The following is a 20,617-nucleotide window of genomic DNA, read 5'->3' as shown; positions in this document are numbered from 1 at the left end:
CGATAAGGCTGCTATTTGACCAATCGATTTAGCATTCTTCCAAAGACGATATCGAAACTGAGCGTCGATTGGTTACCGCGATGTTTCTTATCTCGAAGTGATTCGTCACATGTGTAAACGTAGCACGTGTGTACTATTGTTCAAAACAGGAAGAAGGAATCAAAGAACACAAACGCGGCATTAAACAATATATAGACTTATATGACAATATGCATCTAATATGCGATATATTGAGGTTATTTAATGTGGAAATTATATAAGCCACTAATTAAAATTTCGTGTTACTACCAGCTTTTAAGGTTATATATGTTGAAATTATTATCCGTTTGCTTTAATCTAATTTACAGAATTTGACAGAATTTTTTAAATTTTAATGTCACCTAAATTTGTAGTTATATCTTTATACATTTTTTAGGTAATTCATTTATATTGTATCGACTTTGATATCGAAATCACGGTTCTATTCTGATGAAATTTGAAAATATGGTGAATCATTTACAGTAAGTACAGATTCTTTCAAATTCCACAAGATTATGATAAAATTAAAATTATTCGATCAAAGCAAGCAGTCGGTCGAATTGAGCCTGACGTTTTCCGATAAAAAAGTTATATATTTAAAATATTCTTATAAAATTATTTTTGATAGATACACGATGTACGGGGTCGTCATTGGAAAATTGTAGCTATTTCGTAACAAGTGGGCTGAATAAAGTAAATTAATAACTGTCATAGAAAGAATTCATCATTTTTATCACAATCAATAATTAAGAGCGGCGATATTTTTCAAATGATAAAAATAAAAACAATTTTATGAAATTATTCTCAGGGAGAGATACAAGTGGATAATAAAATTTTATCCTTTTTATGAATCTCAATTTTACTTAAATGCGATTTTAGCTTAACATTTAGTAATTAAGTTAAATGATAACTTCCAATCCAATTTTCAATAAGATCAACTTCTTATCTGAAAGATTATCTGAAAGAATTCCGATTACACATAAAATGTATGAGCGCAATTATCGCGCACAATTTTACGTATTGCTGCTAGAGTATAAAACAAGAAAAAAACAGCTTCTAAAATTAGATCCTTTGTAAATCTGAAATATAGCTTATAAACTATATATTTAAGTCAATAGTGTCATACATACAAATGTTTCATTACAACCTATGTGTGTCCACAGTTACAATCCTGCGAGTTTAGGTTTCCACCGCCTTTCATGATCTTTTTTTATTCTACGTAGCTAAGCTAACGCGCTTTTTATGGGCTCTCATAATTTACTCGTTTTTCATGATGATTAGATCATTATTATTATAGCCATCAAGCAGCGGAATTCCATATTATATTTATCGACATATAGATAAGCCCAGATAGCACAAATGCCTAAAACATATCTTAGAGACATGAAAGATAAGTAGAATACCTTCTAGAGACGTTTTTAGATATTTATCCTACCTTAAAGATAACTGAAAAATATCAAGCAATTATGATAATACATACAAACTGCAAATTGATATGAACTGTAAATTGATATGATTCAACAAAAGATGTTCTAAAATTATTGAATGTAATTTTAATTTTTCTTCGTTTATATTGAATTAATTCTTCCAGCAACAATTTTTCGAGATATTCGTAGCTTTTATATGATTGAAGTTTAGAAGCTAAGGTTTTTTGATGAATTTAATTTCGGGAGAAAATGTATACAGTAAAAAAATCATATTTTTGAATAATTCCAACCAAACTTTCTCTCTCTCTCTCTCTCTGGGTAGAATTTTAATTTCTAAATGCAGGATGTTAACCAGAGCCGGTTTCTTAGATGATAGTATGATTATGAGTTAAAACATCACCAATTATTGTTTGAAAAAAATTTTCATATCAGTAAAAGAAATAAAATGCTGATGTGGGTATGAATTCTCAAAAGAGATAAATATCCCAAATATTTCAAAAGGACATATTCTTATAACGGGGAAAAAAAGGAAAACATTCTTTAGATGATAGTATTTGATTATCAGCTGTAATATCACCGACTATTATCTCTGAAACTTTTCCTAATCGTAAAAGAAATAGGACAAATAACTGATTTGAGTTTTTAAGAGAGATAAGTATTCCAAATATTACAAAAAAGGACACATCCTCGTGAAGGAGAAAAACGATTTAAATGTCCATTATATGATTATGTGTGTTTTTAGGAAAGCGTCTCAAGCAATAGCATTCAGTGATAGAGATAAGAATACATTACAGTGACCCTGTTGAAACCCTATGAGAAACGGATCTATTGTTTTATTCGTACCTTTTGCAGCTTTGTTTGTTTCCTTTTGTCTCTTCTTTCAAACCAGCATACTTTTACAAAAAGAAAAAAATGCGGTTTCAAGCCGGCAAAATATCTAGCAGTTTCTTTTCACATAAAAAAAAATATTAAGTGCCGTGTATGTTACATTTCATGCGTAAAAAAGAAAAAAATTTCATTTCTGCTTTACGTGCTCTCTCTCTCTCTCTCTCTCTCTCTCTTTCTCTCCCCCCCCTCTCTCTTCCTCTCTTGCAATATAGATTAACCATAAGAGAAGCTGAGGTAAAATCGAAGAAAAGAAATTGAGGCTTAATATATTAAATGCACAAAACGCAAGAAAATCCAGTATCGAATATGAATAGACCATATATCCTAACGATATATGTATTACAAAATATGGAATACCGCTACAGGATTGAGAGCGAGGCGGGCGAACACGCACGCGCACAAGCATATGTTGCATGTGCAATACACATGCAATACATGCACTCCACGCCCTGTCGCGTGCCGATATAGAATACGCGATCTATTTTTACATCTCTCTTCGTCACCACATCACCTTGCACTTTCTTTTCTATATACTTCGCCCTTATAATCGGCGCATACAACAAACCTTACATATCGTAAAATCGATAAAATAGCCGCGAGACAATTCTTGCCTCGATTAGAAACAAAACGCAAGGGGAGACTTTCTTTCGACGTATTATCGCTATTATCGATGTCACATTTTTATTTCGAGTTCTTTACATGTTTTTCTTTCTTTCTCCCTCTCCGTTTATTTTTTTTTTCAGTTTTATGAAACCAAGCCCGTCGTTTACGGTCATTTATTTCGCATGGCTTAAAAAAAGTACACACATACACATACACATATATATATATATATATATGTATATATATATACATATACATATATATATATGCAGAGTGTCCTAGGCATCATGCACTTTCTTTCGAATATAGATATTTCGGTAGATTTAACTGTTTATAATTTTTTAAGAATAGGGAATATGAAATATACAATATGATACATAGCATGATTATACTGAATTCAAAGATTAATATGAATAATATAGAAGAATAAACAGCAAGATTTAATATTGAAAATATCTTGGTAACTAAGTTTCAACCTATAAAATCCTGCTGGTGTCTATTTAAAGTTAAACAAAGAACAAGATTAATTTGTTATAACTATATAATTTTGAAATTAATAATAAATTAGAAAAAAGTCGTTAGCTAATTCCTAATATATGTAGCCGAGAGAAAGTGCATGAAAGTATGTATATATATATACACATATCACAGGGTATCCCACGCCTTCATAAAATATTTTAATAGTGTATGAAGATTGGTTACGTATAGAATGCTCCATTTTCACGTGATATTAGCGATTAATTCTATTTGTTTACAATCCAGAAATTTCAAGCTCAACAATATCGTCTAGTGCCAATTAGGACGTTTTATTTTATTGAGTTAAATTTTGGAACACGCTGTTAAAGTGTTTTATGTTGGTTGTAAGACACCCTACATATTCATATGTTTATACGTTCGATTTTATTAACATAATTTATTTCTACCTCCCCTTTTGCTCAGTGCACTGTCCATATTTTCCCACATTCTTATTATTATAGTTTTATTTTATTTTAACTTCACGCAAGTTATAAGTCCGACCCGACATACACATTTTGCGCACATTACTGGAACAATAATAGACTTTGATTGTTCGTATTACAAAAACTACTGCTGGGTTATGTCAATCCTCCTTATCATATACAAAAGAGATTAATTATACAGTAGGTAATCCTCGGTAATCGACAATAGACTGTACATCTCAGTAACACGGAGTGTCAATTCTCTCTATTAACAACGAAAGAGATTATCACATTATGAATCTCAGTAAGGAAGGTTAAATCAGAACCTTTATTGTTACTACAGCATCAACAGCGTTACGACGTCTCCAGCGCTCGGAACTCTTATACATCCTGGCTTCCCCTTTTATGAAAGTATCAAAAATATCCTTTCTAGCACTCATCCCCCAACAGACAACGAAAAACGATACATGGTCTCGACACTAAAAATCAGTAAAAGTATAACTAACTTATGTAAGGTAGAGCTCACCTGCTCACTATGCAGGTATCCTTGACTAAGATTCGTCCTGTCCCCCATTTTCCAAAAACGAATAAAAAGGATATGAAACCGAAAATCATGAACGACAGTAATAAAGATCGTCCAGCTTAAATACTAAATCGAGTTCAAGGCGTAAAACTAAGTAAAATTTATAAATATGGTACAATCGATAGTAAGCGATAGAGCAATAATAGAGTAATTGTAGATACGTATAGGTAATAGCATTGTATCGTTGAATCCTATGGCGATTTTTTCTTAAGTCCCCTGCTTAACAGTAGTAGAGTTGAGGATTGAATTAAACATCTGCTTTCATGTTCGATTTCAGTGAGTCTCATGTTCAATTGAACAATTCACCGCATGCACCAATCACCATTGCGGACTAGCAGCCACCTTGACTAGCTTTTTTCAAATTTCTGTCATTTCGTTCTGCCTTAATCCCATCAATGTGAATGTCCTCTGGGCCAGCAACTTGTTCCACTGTTTGTGGACTGTGAGCTTCTGTGAGCACTGTAAGCTCCTCCAAATTCAGCAGGTACGAATCAATCTCCAGGATGTTCAGGGCAGCTACGATTCACTTGAAACCACTTATCAATGCAGCTAGACAGACATCAAATATTATTAGTATCCATCTTAATACAGGACAAGTAGTTAACTTTTCAACTCTAAATAATGAGTCCCAATGCCAATAATAAATATTATCCTTGCTTATATCCTTCAGTTACCTTTTCATTATTTATACGCACATGTACACATACATACTATATTCTTAATATTTATAAACCTTACTATTTATAAACCCTAATATTTTTATGATAGAGAAATATTCATATTTTCCTCATGTAACATATACATAGAATATCACATATCACAGAATAACTAAATATCTATATGTTACTAGTAATATTTGCTATTGTCTATGCTAATATGGAATTAAAACAGAATAATAATTAAGTCACATTGTTATACATACTTTTTGTGATATATACAGAGACAAGGTAAGCGAGCTATAACATCACCAGATTGTAGTTCTTCAAGACAAATGACACATTCACCTTTTTCATCTGCTAGCACATCCTCTGTCATGTAAAGAGACAATATATTTATTTATGACCACAATAATTGTCAAATACATGGTTAAAGAAATCTTGTTTGAGAAACAATGATTCACTGATTAATGAACAAAAAATATAAAGAGTATTTTTTATTTACTGACAATGATATATATTTTACTGTAATAAACTCACCATTGTAACTGAGCCGTGGCTTGGTCAGGCACATGACCAGGTGACATTCTATATCATCCGGTAGAATGAACTTGGAGCATACGGGACACTTTAGACCTTGAACATGGTCAAAGAATGTTAGAAAAAATAAGATTAAGTATATTTGCAGAATATGGGACAGGGGGAGAGGGTGGGAGAAAAAGAAAAGAAAATAGAACTACGTAAATACAAACTTGAAATATACTAAGAGGAAAATATAATATACCATATAAGACCCTCCTCACTCGGTCTACCGGGACAGCCTCAGCCTCGGACTCGTTCAGGCACGAACTTACTATAATTCCCATAATAGACCCGACATAACCTCAGCCATGACCCTTCGTCCTGCGCGGCGATCCTCTGTCGAGACTCATTTTTCGCGATGATCGGCGCGTATTCTTTTTTTTCTCTCTGCCTTTCTTTACTCGATATTTATCGCTAATTTAAAATTTACCTATCCTGCGGTCAGGTAGTCATCGATTGTACACGGTTACCGGGCCAACCACCTCGGCAACACGCGTCAAAACAAACGCCCCCTGTCCCACCCGCGAATCATCGTCGCGAACACTCCGTCCGCGAAACTTTGCGGTCGCCGACATAACCTCGCTCACACATCTGCTCGCAGCTAGGTTAGAGATTGTCGATTAATGTTTCGTATTAAAGACTAAGCGACTTTTGAAACATGCCGTACGGCAATCCGTCCTGTTAAAATAGTCCTGTCGTACAAATCGATATGTCTGCGTTAATAGATATGTAGCTGGAAAAGTATTGACGCTTATAACGAACAACCATTCCGATGACTTTATTTTAGCAGTATCATTTGTACAGCTCTCTTCAGGAATAAAATACTAAACAACTCTTTAGTAGTTTATCCGTTTATAATATTTTATATATAACATACTTTCATGTTATGTAAAAACAAAATGAATGCACAATATATTTTATAATTGATACAATGAGCAATTTTATAGTTAATCATGGTCAGTGAGAAGGTAGCTTCCTTGACTCTAGCTTGCAAAGCTTTGTCCAAGTAAACATGTGAACTGAATAAAACTCAGATAAATCCACTTACCGTTGAGGGACCAAATGTGTGAAGGCAAGCTGTGAGCAGCGTAAACACGTCCACTATCTTCATCAGCATCATCGGAGTCCAGCTGCGGCAAGCCAAGAGCCTGACCGACTCCTACCCCAACTGAGGTAGCAAGAGCAGCCTGTTCGGCAGAAGAGAGATCCGGTACAGAACTCAATGAGCGTGCACGCTGTCTACTATCCCCAGATACACGTGAGCTTTGCGACTGGTTGGCCTGTTGGTGCTGATGTTGTAGCATGCCAACACCACCAGGTAGAGAACGAAGCATGGAGAAACCTTGCATTGTCTCATTGGCTCCAGTGGAGGACTGACCATTGCCACCAGCAGACTGTGCTACAGTGCTTGCCTTGGCTCCCATCCCAGCAAAGATTGTAATTGTCACCACGTGTCTATTTGTTCTCTCTCTCCTTGTATCTCCTTTTCTCTCTCTCTCTCTCTCTCTCTCTCTCTCTTTCTCTCTTTCTTTTTCTATCTTTCGCCCTTTTCTTTCTTACTCTCCTCTCTGTCTTATTCACTCTCTCTCTCTCTCTTTTTTACTTTTTTTTAATTGTCTTTTTGTCTCGTTGCTGCAGAAGACGAACGATCACCTGATTGTTTAGTTCACGAGATTGAAATCAAGTTCCGGTATACCGCGCTCCGGTTATCTCAAGTTCTGGCAGTGGTACACACACACATATACACACGACACTGGCACCGTCCTCGCGCCTCGTTCGCCCTGATCTCTTCGTCTCTTTCCGCTTCACGTCGGTGTCGGCGGCAGACGGTTCGGACAACCTGGCTGATATTGCTTCACCGGCGTCCTTACAACACTCTAGGATTTAACTTAGGCCGGAATTTAGCAGACGTGCGCAGCCACAACAAGCAAGTCATTTCGTCCGCGAGCATACCAGCGGCTCGTCGCACAAAACATCCCCCGACATCTTGTGATAAATTCCTAGATGTCAACGCGCTCGGCTCGCGCAGACACTCCACTCTGTAGTTATGCGCGTCATTCGTCGCTGTGTATGCACAGGCGCCTTCACGTTTGAAGTCAGCCGCTTGTTGCTCAAACATACCATAATCTAGATACTCATGTATCGTTCATTAGACTGTTCATTAGAACGCCAAAACTATTTCCTATAATCCATTCTACTTACAAGTCTTTTACAATAAACCATTAGCCCCGATCTACAATAGGTGATTTAAGCTTTAAGCTATAAGAAATTAACCAACGGCAGTCGATTATTTCCCTCACATTCAACTGTAAGCCCTGGTCTACAGTAGATGATTTAAGCTTTAAGCTACAAGAAATTAACCAATTACAGTTGAATGTGAGGAAAATAATCGACTGCCGTTGGTTAATTTTTTATGACTTAAATCACCATTGTAGACTCGGCCTTAGTCTTGAACCACAAGCAAATTGACCAATCAATTATTCCAAAAAATAACCGATCGTGATTGATCAATTTGCTTACGTCTTATGACTAACGGCTTAAGCAGGAAGCACACACTCTTGGGCCATTCTAGAATAAGTTATTAGCAGAGAGAAGAATGAGAGCGGCCACCGGCCGTATTTCGGGGGATACGGCTAGGCGCATTTTAGATGCGCCATCTGACCAAAATGCGCCTAAACTACGTCCGCTAGGCGCACTTTCACGGTGATAAAAGTAAAATGCGCCTAGGTTCGTGTCCGTACTACTTCCATGCAATGGATAGTAGATTAGAAAGAGACAGACGACAGACAATCGTTCCGTCTTTGTCTCACTACTGAGCGGCGCGCGGCAGTAAACACGAGGCGAGGTAGCGGCGATCTTATCGCTAAGCGAACATCTCTCCGCTTTTCTTTCATCTTTCACGCTCCAGAGACATCAAAAGACGCGGTAGCGTCTCGTGTCAAGGGAACGTGCGAAGCGAGGAATTATTTTTCACGCACGCGAGGTAGCATATGGGAGACTAGACGAGCGTCGACATATTATCTGTTTCTTTCCCGCTCGTCTAGCTTATTGACTGCGTGAGCCGCGAGATTTTTCTCGCTACTCCTATACCTCGCTCTTTCTCTCTCTCTCTCGCTCGTTCTTTCTCTCTCTCGCGCACTTGCTCGCTCTTCCTTTCTTCTCGTGTTCTTACGGCTTGGTTAAATATATTAATTACATGACAATATATATATATAAATAAATGACATATAATATAAGTCGTGAAACTGGACCTAAGTAAGACTTACGTTTAAGCGAATGTTCTCTTGAAACTGAAAACATTAATAATAATAATAATGATAATTATATTTCTATTTATCTTTTTTTCTATACTATCTAACTATCTATCTATCTATTTCTCTATATCTATCTATCCATCTATCTATTTATCTATCTATCCATCTATCTGTCTATCTATTTATCCATCTATATCTATCTCTATATCTATCTATTTATCCATCTATCTTTTTTCTTCCTATGTATCATTGCAACCTATCCTGTTCTATCCATATTTCTTGCAAATGCAAACAATTAATATTACATTAATTTTTATATTAAAATATATTTTTTATACTATAACATGCTGAATTAATAATTAATAAAATTCAACAGGTTATACTATAAAAACAAACACTTACGTAAAAAGATTATCATATTATTAAAAAGTTCGCATTTATTTTTTGACGGAGATCACCATTTTCTCGCGGTTTCCGTTGAGCAACAATATGCACGTTATCTATTCGTAAAATTAAATAATAAAGTCGTAATTGAAATATGATAATAAAACTAATTTCTTCTTTTACTAGACTAAATTTATTTTTGCTACGAAAAGAAAAATGTAACAATGGAATATCTTTTACAAAACAAACAACATTTCATTTAATTTTTAATTTAAATTTATTAGCATAAATAAATTATTCTGTCATATACTTTAATAACAAATCATTTTTAAAAGATGTATATATTGGCTAAGAGTGGATTTCTATTAACTTTTCGTCTCTCATTATAATTCTCTCTTCTTTATTTGTGCATTAATACTAAATATTCTTTATATACATATACATTATATATGTGTCATTTATTTATATATATATATTGTCATGTAATTAATATATTTAACCAAGCCGTAAGAACACGAGAAGAAAGGAAGAGCGAGCAAGTGCGCGAGAGAGAGAAAGAACGAGCGAGAGAGAGAGAGAAAGAGCGAGGTATAGGAGTAGCGAGAAAAATCTCGCGGCTCACGCAGTCAATAAGCTAGACGAGCGGGAAAGAAACAGATAATATGTCGACGCTCGTCTAGTCTCCCATATGCTACCTCGCGTGCGTGAAAAATAATTCCTCGCTTCGCACGTTCCCTTGACACGAGACGCTACCGCGTCTTTTGATGTCTCTGGAGCGTGAAAGATGAAAGAAAAGCGGAGAGATGTTCGCTTAGCGATAAGATCGCCGCTACCTCGCCTCGTGTTTACTGCCGCGCGCCGCTCAGTAGTGAGACAAAGACGGAACGATTGTCTGTCGTCTGTCTCTTTCTAATCTACTATCCATTGCATGGAAGTAGTACGGACACGAACCTAGGCGCATTTTACTTTTATCACCGTGAAAGTGCGCCTAGCGGACGTAGTTTAGGCGCATTTTGGTCAGATGGCGTATCTAAAATGCGCCTAGCCGTATCCCCCGAAATATGGCCGGTGGCCGCTCTCATTCTTCTCTCTGCTATTAGTTATAAAATATAAGAAAATTAACCAATCGGAATTTTTCATTTATAGATTGGAGGATTTTGATTGGTTTATTTTCTTATGTGCTATGACTAATAGCTTATTGTAGAATGGCCATTACATAAAGGCATAATGCACAACTCATAAGGAAATAAACCAATCAGAATCCTCATTTCTATTGCCACGCTTGAAATGAAAGAGTCTGATTGGTCCATTTCCTTATGCGTTGTGCATTATGCCTTTATGGAAGAGTGTGTGCTTCCCGCTTTAAGCGAAAAGCACACACTTTTGCATAAAGGCATAATACACATAAGAACAGAATACACATAAGAAAATGAACCAATCAGGGTCTTTAATTTTCAGCATGGCAATAGAAATAAAGATTCTAAAGGCCATTGCACGTAAAAAAATTTTAGTCGTAACCGTAAGACCATAAGCAAATTGACCAATCACAATCCAGCATCTCGAAATATACGAATTGTGATTGGTCAATTTGCTTACGGACTTACGGTTACGACTGAAACTTTTGTACGTGCAATGGCCTTAATTGATCGATTTCTTTGCGCATTGTGTATTATGCCTGTATGCAAGTTCAATTCAATTCAATTCAATAGATGGCTCTTGGCGTGTGGATTGCCGCTCCAACGCCACTCTCTAAAAAAAAAACCTTTATGCAAGTATATTGACAGTAAATTATCACCCCAGAGAGTGGCGTCGGAGCGGCAACCCACACGACCAGAGCCATTGAATTGAATTGAATTGAATCAAATTATCACCGATAGTTCAAATTATAATGGGCAGATATCGAAGTGCGATTGATCCAGAAAATGTCGAAATTTTAATAAAAATTCCCCCTATTCGACAGCCAATTAACATGTACATATAAAAATATTAAAAATTACTTGAATCTAAGTATTTTTTAATATTAAAATATATTTGAATATTACAGTTCCAGAATTATCACGGGAATGTTTGTTTTTTAAATATAGTAATACTTCATCGCGTTAATATAATCTATTAATTTTTAATGTGAAAAAATTAGACAGAATTATTAATTACAACATATACCAAAAATTTATGTATACATATATGCATATATTTACACATATATATATATGTATACATATGTATATATGTATACATATGTATATATGTATGTATATATATAATACCTTTGTCTTATAAATACATTATATATATATATTTACAGTTTAGTCAATATAAAAATATCTAAAGACGTTTGTAATCTTTATACACGTAGAATAAATTTTAAAACGGCGAAAATGGCACGTAGTTGGTAAAGTAATTAATTAGTAGTTTTGACATAGGTTACGAGTTTCAGCCTTTGAATCAGGGCTCAAAGAGCTCCAATGTATCTTGGTACACTTTTGTAGCTTCGTTTTGGTTCGACTCTCGTCGTCGGCGTCGCATATTTCGACAATGTCATAGTGCTCGTATACTAATTTGTCTATGTAATCATCGATGCCGTTGCCGGCATCAATAATCCTATTCTGATCGTGCACGCTCTGCTTGTTCAACATCGCATATCTCACTAAGCTCGACCATTTCTTATTCATTTCCTCTGTAACATGGTAAACGATGTTCGGACCATTTATTATCTCCTTGGCCTTTTTCGGATCGATCTTTTTGGTTTTCCAATAGGACAATGGAGTCACTAGAAAATTCAATTTCGTCACCAGCAGGGTGTCAGTAACCAACAATAGCTGCCAAGTGCCAATAGTTAACTGGTCATTTAGTTGAGGTTTAACATGTCCCACCTGAAGACATATATGATAGAATTATATAAATTAATTGAGAGTACTTTAATTACTGGACTTTGAAAGCATAAAGCTAACATATAAGTGTATATTACCAGAGTCATTTCTTCAAGCAGAATATGATTAATATCGGCCAAACGGCCCTGTGGATCAATCCATAGGACTGATATGTTTTGTGGTACTGTAATACCTGTATCGAATTCATAAGCCAACACTGGATTTGAGTACGGGCCTATACTACCTACTAAATTTCTGAATGTCTGCTCTTTTTGATCGTAATCTGTACTAACAGCGAGACTTCGTATCTTTCCCAGCCAATATCTATTCGTAGAGAAGTTATGTCGCGTATGAACCAAAGCTTCTACGCGTTTCACATGATCACTGGATAATACAGATGTACTGAAGGATTTATCATTATTCTCTGCGAGAATCAGAATACCAGTGAATCGATCTTCTCGGAAGTATGCGGTGTTCTCTAACAAGTAGATATCTTTATAGTTCATCTTCAGTTTCTGAAAAACTAGCCTTGCCAAGGAATAGGAAAGCGTCAATAATGCATCATCAGGATGCGGACTCAAGTCTGCATGATGATAGAGACTTTGCCAATACATGTCATAGCCTCCGGCTTTAATCGTTCTGTTTGTTCTATCGGGATACAGCCATTCCTCTACTTTATTCACAATTCTTTGATCGATGATGGGTTCAAACTTCCGGGCGAAAAATAAATTACGATCTGCTGTGTTTCGTATCCGATTAAAATCCTCAAGTTTGAAATCGTTCGGGCTGCATCCACACCAGTCCACTACCGCTTTATATTGGCACTTGCATCCTAATTTCCTCTTCCAGTTAGTTACATGCAAGTTATTGTCTATATAGGTACTGCAGAATCTCGAATTTCTCAAAACAGTGTGAAAGAACGATTCAGCTGGCAGCAAAGTGTATTTAAACAGTTTTAGCAGACTGGCTACTAGTAGATCAGGATTCGGATTGGCAACGTACTCGACAAAGTCCCGACTTAGTGCAATCCAATCGCTACCACCATCAACTTGAATACCTGTATAAAAGACAAAGATAACAATACCGTTTTTAATTACATTCAATCTATATATTATACAGGGTGCTAAATTTCAAATATAACAGGTAAAAAACCTCAAAAACTATGAAAGATATTAAAAAAAGCTAAAACTCGTGTTCCATGATTTTGAAGGGGAAAGAGAATGGCATTATCAGTTTTTTATTTGGAGGGCATTTTCAAGGTCAGTTGAAGGTCAACTTAATTTTTTAAAATAGAAAGCCCAATTTTTTATTATATCTTCTTTTTCTACCAATTAATTTTAACAATTTGTCTGAAATATTTTTTTATTTAATATTTTTTGAAATATTGAAGGAAAACTTGGTAACTTTTTCAACATTTAACTTACGATATCTCGCTAATTCATCGAAAAAAAAAATAGTACTAGACTTCTTTACTTTATTTACTATCAAGAATATATTACTATAATAGTGCCCTAACTTTTGTTAACTTATCGACCTTTGGAAATTTCAAAATTATTAAATTAACAAAACAGTTAGGGCACTATCATAGTAATATATTCTTGATAGTAAATAAAATAAAAAAGTCTAATACTATTTTTTCTTTCGGCGAATAGTTAGCGAGATATCATAAGTTAAATGTTGAAAAAGTTATCAAGTAATCTTTAAATATTTCAAAAAATATTAGGTAAATAAGAAAATGTTCCAGACAAAAGTTATTAACATTAATTGGTAGAAAAAGAAAATATAATAAAAAATTGGGCTTTCTAATTTAAAAAATTAAGTTGACCTTCAACTGCTCTTGAAAATGCCCTCCAAATAAAAAACTGATAATACCATTCTCTTTCCCCTTCGAAATCATGAAACACGTGTTTTAGCTTTTTTTAATATCTTTCATAGTTTTCGAGATTTTTTACCTGTTACATTTGAAATTTAGCACCCTGTATATATTGTATCTATACCTTTAGAGAATAATGCCCAGGTTCTTTTATCAATTTTTAGTTATAGAAACCTTAGAGAAAAAAAATTGTAAACATTTTAAAATTTTAAAATTTTATATATATCGCACATTTTGTTCTTTAATTACTAAAATATTAGTTAATCAATACAACTAATACATGTTGTTTTAAGATATCCACATCAATTCTAAGATTTCTATAACTAAAAGCAGAAGAAACGAAAATTAGCTGTTTTTCTTCCAAGATACAAGTATATTGGATGTTGCAGATATTTTATATTTTTATATTAATATTTGTAAATCTTTTCGAAGAGCTAAAACAAAGTCACATACCATCCGGTAATTTTCGATCGCCGACTCTCCACATGCGTGCCTCACATTCGACGAATGTTTTATCTAAACCTTGCTTCGTTATGAAACGTTGAACTTCTCTTCCATGAGATTTCACGAAGTTCATGCCTTTATTCCAGCTTAAAAATTCAATCAATTGATTGTTGCTTTTCACTGGGAAATCGGATTCCGATAGATTCACGAGAAAATCCCAATGATGATGATGAGCAAGCATCTGTTGCGCAGACTTTAAAAGAGTTGTCAAGAGGCTCGCACCGCCCCAGATACTTGCATGTCTCAAGCCTTCTCCTCTCGCTACTTTGATATTATTCAATTTACATGATTTTTCTACCTCCAATATTTCACGGTATAAATAATCCTGCCTCTGGAAATATAAAACTTGATTTAAATACATCTATTAGTTTATCAAATTCGGCATAATATCGAAGTTTGTTACTTACTGCATCAACGTGGATATAAAATAAATGTGACGGATGATACAAAATATTTATAAGCCGCTTCACTTGTCGGCTTGCCCTGCCATTCACTGTTAGTAGATAGGCTATTCGCGCAGGCTGTTCAGATTCATTCTTTAAACTTGAGTTTTTCGCCTCTTGGGGTTTAAATTCTATTAAACCAAGATGAGATCTTTGATAATCTTATAGATATCTATATATATTTACATGTATTTACTTACTTTGAATTCCAGTCCAATATATATTGATAGTTAAATAGCCACCGCATGACTGTTTCGGATTGCCGGAACATTTCATATTGCAACTAGAATCTGGTAAACGTTTCGTAAACGATGGTTCCTCCATCCCACAGAAGCATTCCACACTAAAATTGCATGTATTCATGATATATTCGAAGAGGATTAAATAAACTATAAAGGTAGACATTAATTCTGAGAGATACTAACGAGTACTCTGTACCAGAATATGGATATCCCGACTGAAGACACATGTAAGCGCAATGCTCCGGAGAATTGTTCCCTTTGAAAATGTGGTAATAACCAGAAAGTATTCTCAAAGTCTTATCATCTTTGAAACAGCCTAAGCTGGTCGGCATGCCTGTAAAACCTGGAGAATGAGGACACAAAGATTGTACTCTTTCCGGGTATAGTAAACCCTGCTGGCTAAGGCACGTCACATTGACAATGCGTTGCTTGCATGCTTGACTCTGAGCACGCGTTACGGCACTCACTGCTTCTCTACCTGTAACTTCGCACATAGGTATAAAGTTTAGTGATTTACGATCTAGCTTGATTCTGGCGGTGCGATTTCGTTGAGATTGCAAAGTTTGCTTATTTATATTTATTTGTTTGTCAGGTGGAAGCTTCAATTGACGTAAGCCTTTCGGTAAACCTTCGCCCTCTTCAGGTTGAGATGAACCAGTCTGTGAAAAATGTTAAGTAACAAAATGTAAATAAATTTTGCTACTTTCACACACATGGTTTCATACTGTTTTTAATATAAGTTTAGATAAGAATTACCTCTCCGGATGATAGCCGGCTAGATTTATCTCTGCCATTGTCCAGACCGAAAAATGTATGCGCTAGATAAATTTGTACACACAGTACAGTTACGCCGAATGTGAAAAGTAGCCGATACTTGCGTAAACAGCTAGATGATCGGCCGGTCGGGTTCTTGGTGGTTACCATGTTTTTCAAATGCTGTTTCTGTAAAATTTTTGGCTGTAAAATTTTTCTGAAAATCTATCTTCGATACTATTTGAGAGTTGAGATTAAAGAGATTAAAGAGAGTTTGAGATTTGAGAATAAAATCACTTGTATTATTGGTTTTACATGAATCTCTTATCTCAGATATCAACTGGTAAATTGTAAGATTAATTATATATTATGTTTGTATCAAGGACATCTAAGGAACATGTAATACCAAGATATATAGAAAATATTTTGAAAAATAAATTATATCTGTAAAATATTATATATATACATATACACATACTATTACTATATTACTATATACTCACACATACTATTACATATATGAACATCAAGAATATCTAATCCTCGTACATATATGAACATCAAGAATATCTAATCCTTAAGACAATTCTTATATTGACTTAGTCTTAACTCTCTACCAAACATTCTCAAATATTTCCTTAAGATCATTCCTGAAATATTTCCCAAACTATTGCATGACAATTTAATTTTATAAATGTAGAACTTCCATAGGATCCAAGAATTTATCTGCCTCATAATTGTTGCCAATCTATTTCTTCATAGTGTATCTAAGAAAAAGGGAGAGAGGGGGAGAGAGAGAGAGAGAGAGAGAAAGAGAGAGAGAGAGAGAGAGATCCTAAATTTGGTAAATGTTAAAGCTATTATACTAGTCTGTATGTTAACAACTTTGCTCATGAGACAACATGCTCTACATGTTTCTTAAATATTCTTAACACAATATATAAGTTGTCTTACAGTTTATCAGAAGTAATATCTGAGACAATAGACTCGTATAAAATAAAAAAGCAATAAAAATAATCTCATAGCTCCAAAATGGTATTTAAAGAAAAAAATTCCCACAAGCAGCCAAGAATTTTACATATCAAAAAATAGGGTTTGTCTCTTAAATAACATAAGTAGATATCTTACATTTCTGATTACCGTTGATTACGGTGTATAATCGAAGCCAAGTCCATCGAAGCTAACGATTTTTTATCGTTCGGCTTCATCGGTGGTGTAAATCAGTTCTGATCTTATTCTCTTCGACGGAAAACCGAACGTGTTCTTCCACTCATGCGCTCCGCATATCCCATCGTATGCACTGTCATGAATGCATCGAATGCAGGTATGTACTGTGTGACAGCACAACCAAGTCGCTGTCGAAGAGATTAGGTTAGGTTAGGATTAAAGTGCGTTATAGAGCGTGCCTAAGCTATTTGGACAACTTCGACTCGGCTGTATAGGTTATGATCACATCTGCGATAATCCAGTAAACAACTTTAGTCACGCTTATTGTCGTCTATGCGTTCATTCACGAGGAACGCCCATGGAAATCGAGCGTCACATAAAAAGCGCGTGTCTATTCAAAGTTGATTTAGTGAACGAGGTGACGTAGGACCACAATAGTGCATACGGTTATTAAAATCCGACTGATTCGAGATATACAACGCTAGAAAATGGCAAACACAACGGTCATGCATAAGGCGAAAGAAGAAGACATTCTGGAATGTTTTCTTTATCCTAAATTTTGCTACACCACGGATCCAGACGCGGTAACGGAGGCGACGCTGATTGAAGAAATTGCCAAGTACAACGCGGAGATCGCGCCGCTTATTGTTGATCATATATGGCATTGTGACAGTTTAAATTTCCGTCCTAGAATCAAGCAAGCAATGTTATTGAATAGAATACTTGAGGGATCAGCTGTAGAAGAAGGTGAGCATTTTCATTCATGAAAGTTATTTTCAGAAGATATTATAACTGATGCTAACAATGTATTATTTTATCACTAGATTATCATACCTTGCCTCATATATATGCAAGTCTGCGTTTTGACGAAGACATAGGCGATGAATGGTTGACAGTGTTCCTGATATTTAGGCTTACTAAAGTTTTCAATGGATTGATCGCCAGAGTAGTAGATTCGGATGGAGAATTTCTCCTGATAGAAGCTGCTAATGTTCTACCATTGTGGGCTAGTCCTGAGACATGTCAAGATCGAGTGTTCATTCATAATGGTGACATACATGTTATCAGAGAAAGAGGCACGTCATTTCCAAATTTATTGAATAATATAAATGGCAAGCCATATATCTCCAAGATGTCTGAAAAAGTACAGCTTGTATTGCAAAAACGAATTGGTATTTATCCAGATGAGATACAGAAAAGGAAACATAAGACTAGAGCGTTTCTTCCAGAAAAAGCAGCCTCTATACTTCGTTTAGAACCAAGACTCATAGCTCCAGCAATTAGAACCATTTGTCATTCAGATCCATTGGAGCGCAGGGTAATAGAATGTACTTGATTTTTTATTCAAGTGGTTTTACAATACTTAATTTTATTATTTCAGGTATGTCGCGCTATGAGATATTTCCCCCCTGAGCAAAGAACTATGGTCAATCTCAAAATGACCAAGTGTTTATATGCCATGGCAACATATTGTCGTTATACCGGTGATCCAAGAACAGGTTGGAACATACCACCTGCAACTTGCTCAAAATACAATGCTCATGTTCTTGGAGTTAAAGTAGCATGTGGTTTAGAGATGCTAGTAGCTCGAGCCAATGAGGAGCGTAGAAAATGTACCAAAGAAAAGTCGGACGTGTCTGACGACACTGAGAAGTTAAAGCTGAACGAACCAGCCTTCAACGCTTATCTAGCTCGTTTAGAGGCAAGCGGTTATTTTAGAGATCTGTTGGAAGGTAGCCAGGAACGTGATAAATTGCTGTCAACAGCAAAAGAGTATTTCTTGAAGCATGCGACCTTGTTTGATAATTTAACAAATTTACACGAAAGTGATGCTCAAAAAGTCTTAGAAGCATGGGAGAATATACAGACCAATGACATTGAAATGCATGGTAATTCGTTTTACATCGTGCCACTCTAAATATCATTAATGTATTGAGTTACATTATGTTTTTATATTTAACGCTATACTTGATTAACATTTATTCACAGCTCAAGACGAGACCACACTGAGTCCTGCGGATAGTGACAGTTGGCTTAATATAGATCCGGCACAATTAGAGACGTACTTAAATCAACAGTGGGGCAACATTAAAGACAAGAAATTGGATCAGGAGTCTTTGAGTCTTCGAGAGAAGGTGCAATCGTTTCTCAACCAAACTAGCACTGTCGATGGCGTGCATTTTTTAGGGTACGGTTTGCATCAGGGACAGAATGACAATCCTATACTAATTTTTGAACCAAGTCGCATCATTGAAATATAATGATTTTATAGTAATGTCGAATGTTTCACAGGGAACAATCAGTGGAAAACGATGTGATGCAAGATGCAGAGGATAGTACGCGAATAGAGTTCGATGCGGATGCATTTGACAGCGCATTAAGAGGTATTCTCGATTTGGTCGTTCCGGGAGGCGAAGGAGAATTTGAAGGTAGTTCGGAAGGATCGCTTGGTGGCGATGACGAAGATAAGGGCGGGGATATGGACAAGTACATGCGATTGTTAGACTCGCAGGTGCAGTCGCAATTGATAAAAGAAGAGAACACTGTAACGGCTGAGGATAACAACGTCGCGGATCCTGTAGAGGCAAGTTTGCAAGAGAGTATCGAGGCCGAGGCTGGTGGCTCCGGTCCTGCCGGGAATATAATCGGCGGCCCTGTTCGTAGGCTCATGCATTTGCAGTTACAATCGCCCACAACAGTACCACCTGACTTGCAAAGTTAATGGCACTTTTAATAGACGATTGATAACGTTAATTCATATTGACACTAAACATCATAAACATTCTTGCAATTCTCGCTTCATTACATTCTCTGCAAAATACATAAACATTCGCCATTTACAAAGAGGCAAGTCGATATCGTGAACTAAAAATCTTGTTACTCTATCTAAATTATTATTACATTTATTATCTAAAGTATATACTTAATGTTATTGATCGGAGCACTTTTATCACACGGTTAGTATCATCGATACATATTTCTAGAGATCACGATTGTATTCTCATCACTCGGCTATATATCACTGTTTTTCATACATATATACAAGACGTCTGTCCCGTGATTCGCATTTCAAGATACTTTAACAGGAAAGTTCGTGAGAAGAACCGAAACAATACTAAAAATATTTGCGTCTCTCTATGTCGACCAGCTAGTTGTTGCGAGCTATTTTGTTGGTATTTCGAAATGTCAATTACGACATCTTGTATATATATATATACATATGACGAATATATAAGATGTTATTACTGCAGGCCATAGAGTTAGTCGGTAAGAACAAAGTATTCTACTACTTGTACATGTACCATTTTGTTTCCACTTTTATAACTAATTTTAATAAGCATCGGAGACTATTCTCTTGTGTAAAGCTTTGTACATTTCAATTGGAATAATGAGACACGTTGGACGTTTGTTGTGTGTATAGATTTGTATATT

The 20,617-nt window shown here is 35.5% G+C and overlaps 3 protein-coding genes and 1 long non-coding RNA gene across 6 annotated transcripts; 2 read left to right on the top strand and 2 right to left on the bottom strand.

Moving 5' to 3' along the window:
- The first annotated feature begins 112 nt into the window (after positions 1 to 112).
- On the top strand, positions 113 to 776 carry LOC105191010 (uncharacterized). The gene is made up of 3 exons (XR_850415.3): positions 113 to 299; positions 416 to 500; positions 647 to 776. It is a non-coding gene; the product is annotated as an uncharacterized LOC105191010 (long non-coding RNA).
- A 524-nt stretch (positions 777 to 1,300) lies between these two features.
- LOC105191011 (E3 ubiquitin-protein ligase ZNRF1) lies at positions 1,301 to 7,796 on the bottom strand. Its single transcript, XM_011154088.3, has 4 exons — positions 6,744 to 7,796; positions 5,654 to 5,749; positions 5,380 to 5,485; positions 1,301 to 5,006 (listed from the first exon to the last, which is right to left on the bottom strand). The coding sequence occupies exons 1-4, from the start codon at positions 7,117 to 7,119 to the stop codon at positions 4,949 to 4,951; spliced, it is 636 nt and encodes a 211-aa protein (XP_011152390.1). The 5' UTR covers positions 7,120 to 7,796; the 3' UTR covers positions 1,301 to 4,948.
- Positions 7,797 to 11,636: 3,840 nt separating this feature from the next.
- Positions 11,637 to 17,377, bottom strand: oxt (Xylosyltransferase oxt). Of its 3 annotated transcripts, XM_025307863.1 has the most exons (10): positions 17,147 to 17,377; positions 16,522 to 16,785; positions 16,022 to 16,207; positions 15,783 to 15,924; positions 15,449 to 15,608; positions 15,224 to 15,366; positions 14,988 to 15,154; positions 14,530 to 14,911; positions 12,302 to 13,260; positions 11,637 to 12,206 (listed from the first exon to the last, which is right to left on the bottom strand). In XM_025307863.1, the coding sequence occupies exons 2-10, from the start codon at positions 16,543 to 16,545 to the stop codon at positions 11,739 to 11,741; spliced, it is 2,631 nt and encodes an 876-aa protein (XP_025163648.1). In that variant the 5' UTR covers positions 16,546 to 16,785; positions 17,147 to 17,377; the 3' UTR covers positions 11,637 to 11,738. The 3 variants fall into 3 exon arrangements, with proteins under 3 accessions (XP_025163648.1, XP_019700573.1, XP_011152395.1); XM_019845014.2 differs by having other exon boundaries at positions 15,449 to 15,924; XM_011154093.3 differs by lacking the exon at positions 16,522 to 16,785 and having other exon boundaries at positions 15,449 to 15,924.
- Positions 17,378 to 17,432: 55 nt separating this feature from the next.
- Positions 17,433 to 20,593, top strand: ecd (ecdysoneless cell cycle regulator). The gene is made up of 5 exons (XM_011154090.3): positions 17,433 to 17,932; positions 18,010 to 18,503; positions 18,567 to 19,074; positions 19,175 to 19,373; positions 19,478 to 20,593. Exons 1-5 carry the CDS (start codon positions 17,674 to 17,676, stop codon positions 19,905 to 19,907), a joined length of 1,890 nt encoding a protein of 629 aa, XP_011152392.1. The 5' UTR covers positions 17,433 to 17,673; the 3' UTR covers positions 19,908 to 20,593.
- The last annotated feature ends 24 nt before the right edge of the window (positions 20,594 to 20,617 follow it).

Source organism: Harpegnathos saltator, unplaced genomic scaffold (genome assembly GCF_003227715.2).
Source record: "Harpegnathos saltator strain DR-91 unplaced genomic scaffold, Hsal_v8.6 scaffold13, whole genome shotgun sequence".
Classification (NCBI taxonomy): Eukaryota; Metazoa; Arthropoda; class Insecta; order Hymenoptera; family Formicidae; genus Harpegnathos; species Harpegnathos saltator.
Note: the sequence above shows the minus strand (reverse complement) of the source record. Positions and strands in the feature narration are given on the sequence as shown.